Source organism: Zerene cesonia, chromosome 1, assembly GCF_012273895.1.
Source record: "Zerene cesonia ecotype Mississippi chromosome 1, Zerene_cesonia_1.1, whole genome shotgun sequence".
Lineage (NCBI taxonomy): Eukaryota > Metazoa > Arthropoda > Insecta > Lepidoptera > Pieridae > Zerene > Zerene cesonia.
In genome coordinates, this window is record NC_052102.1 from 2,626,707 (window position 1) to 2,641,059 (window position 14,353).

The 14,353-nt window shown below is 32.5% G+C and overlaps 2 protein-coding genes and 1 long non-coding RNA gene across 3 annotated transcripts in view; all 3 read left to right on the forward strand.

The window, feature by feature from the left end:
* The first annotated feature begins 632 nt into the window (after nt 1-632).
* Nucleotides 633-3,246, forward strand: LOC119829912. The gene is made up of 3 exons (XR_005287825.1): nt 633-792; nt 925-1,100; nt 3,136-3,246. It is a non-coding gene; the product is annotated as an uncharacterized LOC119829912 (long non-coding RNA).
* Nucleotides 3,247-4,501: 1,255 nt separating this feature from the next.
* On the forward strand, nt 4,502-8,564 carry LOC119830625 (venom serine carboxypeptidase-like). The gene is made up of 8 exons (XM_038353716.1): nt 4,502-4,542; nt 4,953-5,485; nt 5,719-5,831; nt 5,985-6,155; nt 6,347-6,514; nt 7,569-7,828; nt 7,956-8,084; nt 8,351-8,564. Exons 1-8 carry the CDS (start codon nt 4,502-4,504, stop codon nt 8,562-8,564), a joined length of 1,629 nt encoding a protein of 542 aa, XP_038209644.1.
* A 751-nt stretch (nt 8,565-9,315) lies between these two features.
* LOC119830333 (venom serine carboxypeptidase-like) overlaps nt 9,316-14,353 on the forward strand; it is a 7,188-nt gene continuing 2,150 nt past the window's right edge. Inside the window, exons 1-7 of the mRNA XM_038353307.1 lie at nt 9,316-9,509; nt 10,316-10,659; nt 10,733-10,848; nt 11,159-11,326; nt 12,682-12,849; nt 13,618-13,880; nt 14,191-14,319. Of these exons, the coding sequence (XP_038209235.1) occupies nt 9,475-9,509; nt 10,316-10,659; nt 10,733-10,848; nt 11,159-11,326; nt 12,682-12,849; nt 13,618-13,880; nt 14,191-14,319 (1,223 nt within the window). The 5' untranslated portion in view covers nt 9,316-9,474. The remainder of the gene's footprint in view (nt 9,510-10,315; nt 10,660-10,732; nt 10,849-11,158; nt 11,327-12,681; nt 12,850-13,617; nt 13,881-14,190; nt 14,320-14,353) is intronic.

The window sequence follows — 14,353 nt, forward strand, 5'->3', positions numbered from 1 at the left end:
ATTCTCTAATTAACTTTACAATATCTAATTAAATGTTTAAAATTACGATGGGCACAAGGGTGGGCAGCAGAGTGATTGTTGTCTTGCGTAGCAAATAGAGAAACATTATAGCTTCATTTAACAACACAATCAACGTTTTGTCATCAAATTATGTTTAAAAAAAAAACGATATTTGTTCCGATTTTCACCACGTGTCAAACGAGGGTCATAAGACTTTTATAGTTTATCGAAACTTTACCTACGTTTGTAGGCAATAGGACAAAGTTGTTATGCGCGTATTGCACTACACTGAATTTTGGTTTTACATTCAGAAGCAAATTGAGAAACTAGACACATGTAGAATCACACTATCCTTATTTAGGTACAGAATCAGATAATGGACATTATGAATGATTTAGAAGCGTGGATTCTAAATGCAGGATGCTAACTCGCAGAATGCGGTTACACTTTCCGAAATTCAGTGACGACTGAATTAAGACGACTAGACCAAATTAAATGCATTGTAATGAGCGCTGCACAGGCATTAGTAATAATAAAATATTACATGCATGGGTAGCACTATACCTACGCGGGTTTGGGATTTTCAGGTTGACTTTGACAATTACTGTCACCTTATGACATGTAACCTGGAATTTTTCGTATGAAAAATGTAAATATTAATAAGTAAATGATGCGATTTCAAAGATGCTAAAAATTTGGCACCAGCTTTTGAATAATTAATAAACAGAAACCGAAGCTGGTTAAACTGGTGTCATTTATTTGGCATGGTAATGAATTGTTAGAAATATAAAAGTAAGTAAAGGTTTCATTATACCCTCTGACTTAATAAATAAGGATTTTGGATATCCCTGGTTAGTGGACGTTTATTTTTTATATTATAACTATTAATACACAATGGTGATCATAATTATTTCTATATTTCAGACATTAAATTAAGGAAGAAATGGGTAACATAAAGCAAGTGAATGCTCTTTTTGAATTTTTGACGAAGCATAATTATGGGGCGTAGAGGAAAATTATGCGCTGGCAAGTTATGGAATGAATTACCTAATAAATACTATCAAAGGTGGAGCAGCTAAGTATGGAAAGGGATGGCTAAGGTAATTGTTTTGTATTGACATAATATATACAATAATTTTCAAATTTCATTGACAATTGTATGTATTGGAAAAAAGTAACATAATATATACCTAAAATATTTAAGCTGTTTGCTCTTTAAAGTGCATTTATGGATGATTACTGTTTTTATTCTTCTAATGCAACTTCAAAATTATGATAAGATAATAAACATTTAAATTAATGATAGGATTAGTTTTAAGTTATATGATAACATGTACCAACCAGTTAACATGTTTTTAATTAATTTTTTATGGTAAATGTCAATGTTTGAGGCTATAAAGTTAATGTTCTGTAAAAACCAAATAAACTCACAGTATTGGTATATCTTTAGCAAAAAGCTGCAAAAGAAAGCCATAAACCACTATGAGAAGGATTCTCTTTTTTAACCCAGTTAGAAGAAAGTTAAGAATTATTGGTGTAGTCAATTCTGTCATCATAAAAACACCTTGAGGTAAACTTTACCTTGCTTTTTTTGTATACTGCCCATAAAATTTTGCTCTCAAAGGGATTTATGACATGCGTCACATGTAGAAATGCATAAGAGTTTTAATTAGACAATAGATTATATCCTATTAATATTATAAATGCAAAAGTTTGTAAATATGGATGGATGTTTATTACTCTTTCACACAAAAACCTCTGTTGAGAACTGAATGAAATTTGGTACAGAGATAGATTATAGTCTGGATTACCACATAAGCTATATTTCAGCTAGTTTCCATGTGAGAGAAGCCTCGGGTTCCAACTTAATTTAAATATATTCTTAATAATATTGTAATGGGCCATTAGATATAGGGTAAGGATATTTAAAGTCTGTTTTACCCATCTGAATCAGAGAACATTGATTTTTTTTTATTCTATCTATTTTTGTGTTTGCACTTCAGATCTCTTGCTTAAAGCACATGTACAAACTACCAGGGTGTTCACCAAAATATATATATATGATTAGGAAATTTTATATAATATATTAGATCCCTTATTATATCCCAGTGTGTATAAATGCAAGTATAGTTCATTAAAATTAAAGAAAATCACAAATCAGTCAATGTTGTGTCATCTTGAATTTCAAGTTTGACATAGTGTATAGTATTTTATAAGCCCTATCATTTGATAACCACTGAGGAAACTGGCTTCAATTGAAAAAAAACAGATTGAAATTGATCCATACATTTGAGAGCTCTAGCAAACACAGAGTCACAAACACACATGAAACTTATAACACCACCCTCTTTCGTCTATTTTCAAGTTAATGTATTACACAAAATGCACTTTCATATATTCCAGAATTCTGAAAATAAATTTGATAATACATATAAAACTTTATATATATAAAATAGGTTTCTTGTTTTTAGTTTCTTGGAATTTGGAATTGTCATTCCAGGGGATAGGACAAGATTGTGATAACCAAACTTATTCAGGCTTGATCCAATATAGTGAGACCTATAAAATTCTTTAATGAAAACAATTTTAAATAATATACATATTATTATGAATAATTACTGGTTTACCAGAAAAAAATTGGAAATTTTTGCAATTACATTCAATGCATAAATTTTGAGTCATTCGTTATTTTATGTTGATACATTATTTGTTATTTGTTTTGATCATCTTACAAAGTGTTATAATATATTAAGCAAAATGTTCTAGGTTTCCCAACGACATTTCATTGTACTCTACAATCGGCGGCTTTATGGCTCGTAGACATAAGGTCGCCAATTGTACGCAAAATCATGTATCCTTCTTTCTTCTCTCTCTTCACTCTGTGTACTATGGAGTAAAGTGTATAATAAATGTAGAACAAATATTTTATCTTATTCAATTCTTTGTTGATTTTTCTTCATAGACACCGGGGTGTCCATGATTTTACTTTTTGTCAGGCTAGGTTTTGTATGCTTATTGCGATACTGGAACTTAACAATATTCAAATTATATCTAAAATACAAATATTTCAGTAATATATATTGTGTATTATAGATATAATTTGATATGATTGAATATATTTAGATATATTTTCAGATGTGGGACGGAAACTGAGGGCTCATAAGCGTTCATTTGAAGATTCAGACTTGGACGACCCCGGAGGTTCTAATTGTAAACAGAGTCGACAGGACAGCAGCGAGAACTCCGGTAAGTACAACAGCAATAGCTGATGTCACTTAGTAACTTTATCAACTATGATTTTCGATTAATCGTATTTGATTAACACCATTATAAAGAAAGCCCATTAGGGACAATAGCCGTCCGTTGTACATATTAAGCATAGCAAAAGACATGGTACCAAATTACAACAGCTACATTTTCTTTGATGTTAGTTTGTTTTTCTACAAAAAAGACTATTCAGTATTTATTTCTATTAACCGCTGCAGCTCCGCCTCGACTTCTACCGTGGTACGGTTTTTCTCTCCATAAGAACCTGCCTTGTGCGTGAAAAAAAACGTTAGAAAAAAATTTTCGAATCGGCCCAGCAGTTCCCAAGTTCTACGATACGCAACACATTTGGCAATAAGTTTTTATTTAAATATAGATGAAGGATTAAATACACATACACATGATAATTATTCTGTAGTTTAGTACATAATCTTTTTATTCCTTTACCGCGCAAGTGAAAACGCGGGACAAATAGTAAATGTAAACGTTTTTTAGCAGCATATAGAAATAGTCAGACAAGCATAAAGCTTCGATATTTTTTAAATTTACGACTGTTTCAGGTGATGATTTTGAGGCCGCGTAATTTATAAAGATAAAACAAAAGTTACAGAATTCAATTGACATTCAAAAGTGTCTGGATACGATCGCTGCTAGCCTGACGAGGGTTACATATGTTATGACTGATATAAGAGATGTTTTAGTTAATAAAATCAATTTATAATATAATATTGTATTTATTTGTTATTTTATGGTGATCTATATTCACAGAATTTATTTTTACCTTCGTGTTTGGTGTTTTTAAAACATTTTAACTGATGTTTCCAAAAACGAAGGGGTTTTCATGTCGATTGATTATAAAAGTGTATGTATATATATAAAAGTGTATAAAAGTGTATGTTGCAATTATATCTATCGAAGTTTCAAATCCACCTACAGCAGTATTACATCTAAACACACTGTTAGTTCCCTACCATTCAGTTCCTACCTTTTAATACTAGGTACTATACGGTATTTTACTTGTTAAAAGTCATGAAAAATGTTATAATTTATTGATTGTCACATCTTTATTTAGAAGATGAACCATGTTTTTAACTTAATTAAATACACGAGGGGGGTCAGTAAGTTCAAATGATAAAATTATGCGACAATCTGAAATCAGTTCAAACGAGGCGCCTTCGGTTATGTAATAGTCACTTGTCATTTTTATGTGTTCTATTCGGTGCTATTTAACAAAATGCTTAAAATTCTAGTTTTATTCGTCCTAGTTATAGCGAGGTAAGAATTTGTTAATCTTTTTATCAGTTATATTTCGTTCGCCAGTGCGTTGATCATTCGAAAAGTGGTGTAAATTGAGTTTTTGTTAGAATTCTACTATATATAACTTATGGATATCGTAAAAAGATACATAATAGATATGCAATTTAAAGATATTTTATTTTAAAATATATCAGTTGACAATATCTGGTTTCTATGTGATATTATGATGTGTGCTACGCATTTCGTATGGAGTCGATCTATAGTTCGTATTTTAGTGCGTTACGTCCTCGACAATCTAAGTTTTATCTTGACCGCTTTATAATATCTATAATTATATTTGATCGAAGTCGATCAGTGGATCCACCAAGGGGCAATCCCAATATATTATGATGGATACTGTTACAGCTATGAAACTTCCATTGTTTCAGCTCCTACTGTAAAGTTATTTCAAAGGAAGAATCTATTCTAGATAATGAAATAAATGAAGATACACAAGTTAAGGTACAATTACCAACATATAAACCGCCCGAGAAGGCAGGAAATCCAGAAAATACAAACGTCTTGTCGGATAATAATGTAACAAAATCTCCTGTTTCGAAATGTGACAAAGTAAATGATTTAGATGGCGAATTGGATAATATTTCTGAAGAATGCAACGTTGAAGTTAATGACGCAGCTCTTATTTTAACGCCTTTCATAGAAAATGGCAAGATCGAAGAAGCGCGCGAAGCGAGCAAGGTTAATTCGCAATTATTCCTAGGCGTTGAAAGTTATTCTGGCTTCTTTACAGTGAATAAGACTTATGATTCGAATATGTTCTTTTGGTATTTTCCTGTTGAGAATAAGCCCGTAAATGAGACTCCTTGGATCATTTGGCTGCAAGGTGGTCCGGGCGTTACGAGCCTCACGGGCTTATTTGATGAAATTGGACCCTTTACAGTGAATCATTTAAAATTACAGCGTATGTATGAAAAATGATTGCATTGCTAGCATGCGGCCTATACAAATGTGATGGTATTACATGCAACATTTAAGTTCTCGTTTTTAGTTTCCATTATTTCCTGGGTATTATTTTATATCAAAAGGAAAGACATTCTAAAATTAATGCATGCATGTTTTGCTAATTTGTGATGAAGTATACCATTTTCGAACATTTTTGATTATTTTCATTTAATATTATTTTGTTAATTTTAGGAAACAGATATTCATGGCTGAAAAACCATTCCCTGTTATTTATTGACAATCCAGTGGGTGCAGGATATAGTTATACAAACAACTTTCAAGGATTTTCTCGGGATATGGCAGCGGTTAGTAATTGTATTCACCATATTTAATTAAAACAACAAGTTCTAATTTAATAGTTTATTGAAACACTGGTAGTCTGTAAGACCCAAATGCTATAAGCGTCGTGTGAAAATACTTTACAGTTAATATTGTACTTTTGACATGTCTTTTTTTAGTATTCCAAAAATCTATACAGTACCGTGAAGCAATTTCTCGAAGTCTTCCCAGAGTTGAAGACAGCTCCTCTGTACATCGCCGGGGAGTCGTACGCCGGGAAGTATGTGCCCGCTCTCGGCGTCGAGCTGCACAGACACAAAAGCATTTCCGAAATCGATGTCAATTTGCAAGTAATGTATCTTTGCATTTGTTGTTAATATAACGGAAACCATTCAGTACGTCATGATATATATATATATATATATATATATATATATATAAGGGTAGGATGGTACTTTAATGCGGTTATTAATAGTACCATTCTATCCTTGTATTATTTCTTATTTTCTAAACATTTTGCTTATTCTATTCTATTTTTCAGGGTTTCATAATAGGCAACGCGTTGATAGAGCCAGCAATGATAAAGAATGTGATACTTCCATTTCTTTACTTTGGACTGTTGAGCAAAGAGCAAATTGCATCAATCGAGCCTTTGGTGAAAGCTTTTCAAGCTGATATTTCTGCTAATAAAAGTGTTGCCGCAAAACAAGTGAGAGATATTTAATTTTGTTCTATTGGCTTATAGAGTTACTAGTTTGCCATCTGTTGCTTTGTCTGCATATTAAAAGAGTAATACACAGTCCGGGTTTTTCCCCGCATAATTCCAGTTCACATAGGAATTCCGGAATATAAAATATCCAGTCCTTACTCGGGTCTTAAACTACCTCTGTGCAAAATTTCACATGAATCAGTGTTCATTGGTTTAGGCGTGAAGAAGAATCAAACAGTCACAGCTGCTTTTCCTTAAAAATACTAAGTTGAGTCAGTAACGATAAGTCGGTTTTATTTCGCTTCGGATCTACTCCATCGAGATCCACATCTTATCTTGATTACATTAAAGTACGAATCAAGGATGTCTTATTTAATGATAAGTGAGATATCCATGACATCTACTCTAGTAATGAAGTGTTCCATATAATATTGAATACGTTAATGATAAAGCGTTACATTTTAAACCGTGCTCGTAATTGACAAAATCTGTGATAAAGTTTAGTGATTAGAAGTAGGTTATTCGGACATAATTATTATTGTTGTTTTTTTGAGTAAATAATACAATTTAAAACGTGATTTTTTTTTCAAACTAAGTTCGTACATTATATAAATCTTTAACTTTTCGCCGTATCATGTAGCTATTAAAAATATAATTAGCATGTTTGTGAATTCATGTTAACAAGTCCTTCTTAATATCATAAGATAACTTCTTAAAATTTTTTTTGGTTATTTCTTTTAAAGATATATTTGTCTTGTTAGGAAAAACCCAGTTAGGGAAGACTAGTGACTTCATGTTAAATATCAAAATCGTTATTTAATTTTATTTAAAAACGATTGTTTCATTAAAACTTAATTTCTCACCGAACGTCGGGTTTTCTGAATGAAATAGTTCGATACAATCGTTTTAATTTTTAATTTATAATAAAGTTAAAGTTCAGGACAAAAATGTATAAATAAAGAAATAAATAAATATAAAAAGTTGTCTAGCTGTTGTCAGTCACATTTGGTAAGTACAGAACACATTGAGCTAAAGCAAAACGTTATTTCAACAGAAATGGATGAGCCTGATTACCGTATTACTACTTATGTCGCATCAGAAACACGCATACAATTTTTTGAAAGACGACATCGGCGCTGGTGGTTTCGTGAATTTCCTAAATAACACCGAAGTCCGGAACGCCATACACGTTGGAAGCGTCAAGTTTTCCTTCGTCAATGTTACTGTAAATACTGAAATGGGCCCAGATTTTCTTAGCAGTTCTAAACAGCTGTTTGAAGAATTATTGGAGAGTTATAAGGTGCTTTCCTATTGGTAGGTTGTTGGTTGGTTGTTGTATTCGTTAACCTTATTAATCCTACATTGAAATTTGGGATCGTTTTGTTTTTGATATGTTTAATTTGATCTTTATGGAATTAAATACTTTGCAATTATGTTTCAGTGGTCAATTAGATCAACTATTACCCTGCATTTTTAGTGCGGAAAGTCATCGTACATGGCAATGGAAAGACAGGAACGAATTCATTGAATCAGAAAGGCGCCCGTATATGTTCCGAAATAGACTAGCTGGGTAAGTGAGAAATCTCTAACTGTACTATAACAATTTAAAAAATTATATCGCATTTCTAAAAAAATGTTCTCTGGCCTTGTTAAATTAATCATGATTTCTTAAATACTTATACGTTTCTTGTCATTAAAATATATGGGCCTATGATGAAATTTCAGATTACAAAGTCGATTCAGAGATTCGAGATTATTGTACATTGGCTGTGTAATCAGATAAAAAGAAAAATTGTCCTAAAAACTACTTACCTAAATAAGAAATCGTTCTTACAGATATCTCAAATCGGGTGGTAGATTGACAGAAGTGGTGATACGTGGTGCTGGTCATATGGTCCCAGTGGATGCTCCGGCGCCGATACAACGTTTGGTCACCGACTGGATCCAAGATGTACCAATAACGACACATAGCTCCTTGAAGGAAGACATGATTCTGCGACAAATCATCAAAAGCAATGATCATAATAACACTCATACATTATACTTTTGATTACTAATCGAAATTTTATTTATATACCTTTGTACCAACATTTTGGGGGAACATTTATTTACTAAATGTGTTTTTTTTTCGTACGGAGTAGCCATTTTTTAAAGATTATTTGCTATATATACAAATAATTGCAGTAATGTAGGCTCAGTATGACATACAGTGTACCTACTAGTATGAATATATTATCGCTATATTTTTTCAACCGATTTAAAAAAAGGGATTATCCAATCGACTAGATTTTTTTGATGATATAACTTTCACTGGGTCAACCGATTTTTTTATTTGAAAGTAGTATTTAAATATTAGAATAATATGAAGACTAGAAAAAAATGCGATCATCTCTTGACATACCGGGGCGACGCCTTACTACTCGGGCCACTATGATCGTATGCGTGGGTATCGGCCATTGTCAGAAGATGGCACTGTAGTCTGTTACTATTATGGTTACAAGAAAATAAACCAGTTTGACTAGTTACCATGAACTTAGTCGATAAATTGTTAGGTTAAATGCACGAATATCATAGAGATGGGGAAGAAGAGATATTGGAACAAACGTTTCATCATGTGTTCCACGATTTTATTTTTCCGTGTATCTAGTCTCTGATTATAACAATCTAATCATTAATTAATTAATTAGGTGTAGTCATTAAGTAATAACGTAACTTCCAAAAAATGTACAGATAACTAATGAAAACAAACATTTTGTTTGAATTACCTTATCTGCGGTGAACCAGTAATATCACAGAACACATATACTCCTAGTAAATTATACGACCCAGTCGGCGTAAAGGCGTACCTACTCGTACTCCATTCATATTTAGCTACATGCGCCGGCTGCCGCGTGTTTTGTGATTTCGCTACAATAGTTTACTTTCGAAATGTTTTAATACGTTGTTTGGACTAAAACGAAATGTGCACGATGCTACACTTATTATTTATATTATGGTAAGTAGTTAATGTATAAATTTTGCTTTAAAACAAAGTAAGAAACGCTATATTTGTAAGATTGTGTGTATTTATATTAGGGTGTGCACAATTTTGTTGTGTGCCATAACATGCTGGCTATATAAATGCGTAAAGAGTACTGAGTAGTGAGTAACCAACTTGTTTATTTGCGTTTTGAATCGATAACCTAAATATAGGCTTCAATAAGTTTCGCTCGAGACATTGGTCACAGTGACGGGTGTTTTCGTTTACTTAAAGTAATGTACTTCTTATTTCATCGTGTCAAATATGTAATAAATGATTTAAAATTAATCAAAGCATCAGGGCAATGCTCCCATCACGGACCTAAATAAAAAGATGATGTCATAGCTACTCATAAATGAAGGGCTAGTACTTTCGAAAGCTTGAGTTTCACCAACTATATAAAGCTGCCAGATGTGTTGAACAAATTTAATTCCTTCCATTCTTATACAGCGAAAATTTTACCCTTGACTTTGAGGGTATTTATAAATAATTACACGTAAATTTTGCATATTTTATTATTTTAAGGAAAATTGCATATACTGCGTTATAAAAAGTTATTATATGTAATCTGATATTTTAATTGATCTATTCTATTTCCTGCTGTAATAAATTTATTTTAAATAAATGAACGCTCGGCACCCTACCGCTGTCATCAACCGTTACTAATTGCCCATTTATTGTAAACATTGTAAATCGCATGCAAGACAAATAAACCTATTATTTCTTTCATTCTGTGTCAAAAAAGTAACCAGAATTAAATACGCAATATACTATATTTTTAGCGCGACAGTAATTCACCCAATACTGACTGCGACACCATTAATTCTTACGCCGTATGTCAAACAAAACAACACAGAAGAAGCCAGAAATCGATCGGCCGTTGACCCCAAACTTTTCCTCGATGTAAGGAGCTATTCAGGTTTCTTAACCGTCGACGAGAAACACAACTCGAATCAATTTTTCTGGTACTTTCCAACAATAAATAACGATGGAAAGGATATGCCTTGGATCCTTTGGCTTCAAGGTGGATTGGGGCTGACCAGCATGGCGGGCCTATTTACTGAAATTGGGCCTTTTGAATACATTGTAAACGAAACTAGAATGTCTAGGGGTGGATTTTTAAAAGGTAAGTTGTGGCAATACACTTTTAATTTCTGTTTTATTTACTAGATCTTGTCTATAACTGTCTATAATTACAGATCGGGAATATTCGTGGAACAAAAAGTTTTCAATGGTATTCATGGATAATTCCGTCGCTGAGGGTTATAGCCATACGGATAAAGGTTTAACAGGTATACCGAGTGATGAAGAGATGGTAAGTTTATAATCTGATGCCATGCCTGTTAAGAAATATATATTATAACCTCAAATTGTAATAATTTTTATGGTCCTGAATGTCATGCATGCATGTATCGTTTCTGAAACGTTTATAAAATTATATATCAGTCGAGATAATAAATACAGATCGAGTTAAAATAATTTTGCTGTATGTGGAAAAGTTCTTAATCATTTTTTTAGTATACAAGTAATCCCTTCTCATCCCTTTATCTTTTATACAACTTATTCCTATGAAATGAACGAAAATGAAGTTGCTGTAAGAAAATATAAGACCCTGTTTTTTTCAGTATGCAAGTAATCTATTATCAGCTGTGCAACAATTAGTACAAATTTACCCAGAATTAAGTAAAGGCCCACTCTATATTGCTGGAGACAAATTCGCGGGCCATTACGCGCCTGCTCTGGCCATGAAGATCATGGATGCCAAAAATTCAACAATACCTATTAACTTAAAGGTAAGTCATGTATGAACATATATCATGCTTCATTCCTACATGTAATTTACCTAATCTGTACCAGCTCATGCTATGTCATTAAGAATAAATTGTTCTTCACGTCTTTATTATTACATCTTACGCTTATTTACTTCGACAGTTAGTGCTATAACTAGTTCTGTATAGGTACATCCTTGTTATATAGTCTATTATTAAAAAAGTTATGACCAGAGAATACTCAAACAACTATGATTGGATGCTTATTGTTGCGTATTGGTTAATAAGTTTCTTAGTAATTAAAGCAATTTTTTATGCTCATATGACGGTATCATTTCACCGTCTTGGTCATGTGTAACTTATATCTAGCTATTAAAATGGCAGTATTATTATGTACTTTGCTCTTTAGATAAAAATCGAGTCTTGAAACTAGTTGAATGAAAAATCGTGAATCGGAACAGGACACTAAGGCTTCCGTATAAATAAGCTAAAGAATAGCTGCAAAAAATGTTGGCCACCCATCCAATTTATGACCGCGCCTACCGTTAACCGTAGCCTTTGTCGGGTAACCGGTAACAGAAGATATTGATATTCTTCTGTTACCGCTATACCAACTCTAAAAGTATTCATATGTCTAACTATCACTGTTTGAGATACTGTCTGGTGACAGACGGACAAACAGATATAAATATATGGACAGGAAAGTCTTAATAAAGACCCATTTTACCCTATATCGCAATTTTAGTTGTGATCAGGAAATTAAATCTGGAATTGTTGTGTATCAATGTGATACCACAATCACGATAACTTGCAATTAAAATCATACACCTTGACATTTGTTGTTCGGGAAGTAATTTGTAAATTCGTGGGTCGAATATAATTTTGACTTTCCTCAAATGTAATTATGTTAACAATAAGTTCCTCGTAAGTTATTGAATTATAATTCTTATAAACAATCGAGTTATGTACAATGTTTGCAACTGTGTTTTTCTTTGGTTAAAAATAATATAACATCGTACTTATAAAGATTTATTAAGTTCTTTCCAGCGGTGTATACCGTATAAACCCTTATACCATACACGCATATATGCTAAAAATAGTTTTTAGACATTCTCCGTACGCAATAACGTACGGTTTTCCCCACAGACAGTTTAAATAAGGAATCTCCAAGCATATCTATTTTGTTTTTATTAAAAGCAATGGTGAGCGATGGACTTCCACAAAGTATCGTGTAGCTTTTAATGACCATGACGTCTTAAAGCAGTAATAATTCCAATGTGGAAAAAAGACAAAGTTATGTATAGGTGTCTGGAAGGTGCGGTTTCGGTTCGTTCGGTTTTGAATTATCTAAAATATTAATTTTAGCGTTTCTCTTACAGGGTTTAATTTTAGGAGATCCAATATTAAATGGAGACAGTGTCACAGATTATTCATCAACGTTTTATAACTTCGGCTTGATTGATCGTCAGGGTGTGCTCGCGGCTAAACAATTGCAGGATAAGTTTATTCAGTCCTTGGGAGACGGGAGTGCAAGCAACGCTTACAGTGTGAGTATAGTACTATTCCACTTGTATCTTAATAAACAAAACGCATTGGTCTGACTGACTGACTGACTGATCTGTCAACACACAGCCCATACAACTGGACCGAGACTGTGATCTGGCATACAGATAGCTACTATGATGTAGGCATTCGTTAAGTAAGAATTTTGATAAATTCTACCCAAGATTCTTCAACGGGAGAATATTAGTAAATGAAAGTTTCTCGGCTACAATCTTTCATTCTTTATTGTTGTATAATTATGGCAACTTCAATTAAATGCAAAATATATTTTTATGCCTAACACACTTTTTTTAAAACTATATGTAAAAATGAAACTAAACATGCTGTGTTTACTATTAATAATGATGAAATCAGTTAATTGGACATAGATAGATGATACTATTATATAGGTACTTGTAGGCTCTCAATAGGGCCTTTCCAATGAATCATTATCATGTTGTTCATTAATGGACATCAATACAATAAATCGTTAATAGGTTTTATTTTATTTTCTTATTCTAACACATGTTTCATTGTGATGCAATGTATAATATGCGTTGTTTATATTTTGGACAACTTTGTTCGTTATGACGATTCGACGGTTTACAAAGCCATTCTCAATTAATGAAACAATGAGAAATTGTGATTACAAGTAGCTTTCCTTGCTTTATAAGTGGCTATTTCTCATTTACAATACAGCAGCGAGTCATTAAATTAATTTAGAATATGAATTTCCTACCGAAGTCTAACAATAAGTTTTGTCAACCTTCCAGTTTCGTGAAGACCTTCTTAAGCGGCTGAAAGAAATGTCCGGTAAACGACAGTTATATAACGCTGTGAAGGAATATGACAATTTGGATTACAATTTTTATGACTACATAACAAAAAATGATGTGAGAGATGCCCTCCATGTTGGCGACCTAACGTTTTCGATCACGGATTATTCAGTTATAACGGGCATGCAACGAGACTTCTTAAATAACGTCACAGCGAAATTAGAGAAGCTTATAGAAAATTACAGGGTCCTTATCTATTGGTATGTATTCTTTAGTTATTTATGTAAGTTATACATTATTAATAAAGTTTCGTTAAGCTGGACAGATATATTTTTCATATATATAGCTGATTTGCATCAGCAAGATTGAATAATTTCCTTACGCGTATGTACAGTCTATACAAAATTAAGTGAGACAAAACTAATTAATTCTATCTTGAGTGTGTTTTTTTAATTTATTTTAGCTATATTTTTCGTTTTTGTTTATTTGTATTTGCGTACTTTAACTACGACTAATATCTGAATAATATTCATTCTTTTGACACTACACGTTCTAATTTATATTTTACAGTGGCCAGTTTGATCTTGCATCCCCATGCGTTCCAAATGCAGAGGGTCGGAGGAAATGGCAATGGAAGCAGAAGGAGGATTTCCTGAAAGCCCCTCACCTACCTTGGTGGTTTAATGACTCTATGGCAGGGTAAGTAAAAAAATACTACATTGCCAAAACAGGA

What these genes read in the sequence shown, in the direction of transcription:
- LOC119830625 (XM_038353716.1), top strand. Translation starts at nt 4,502, where the DNA reads ATGCTTAAAATTCTAGTTTTATTCGTCCTAGTTATAGCGAG. An exon ending in TTTCTCGGGATATGGCAGCG is followed by an intron (nt 5,832 to 5,984) that starts GTTAGTAATTGT and finishes GTCTTTTTTTAG; the next exon opens with TATTCCAAAAATCTATACAG. An exon ending in AAAGTGTTGCCGCAAAACAA is followed by an intron (nt 6,515 to 7,568) that starts GTGAGAGATATT and finishes TTATTTCAACAG; the next exon opens with AAATGGATGAGCCTGATTAC.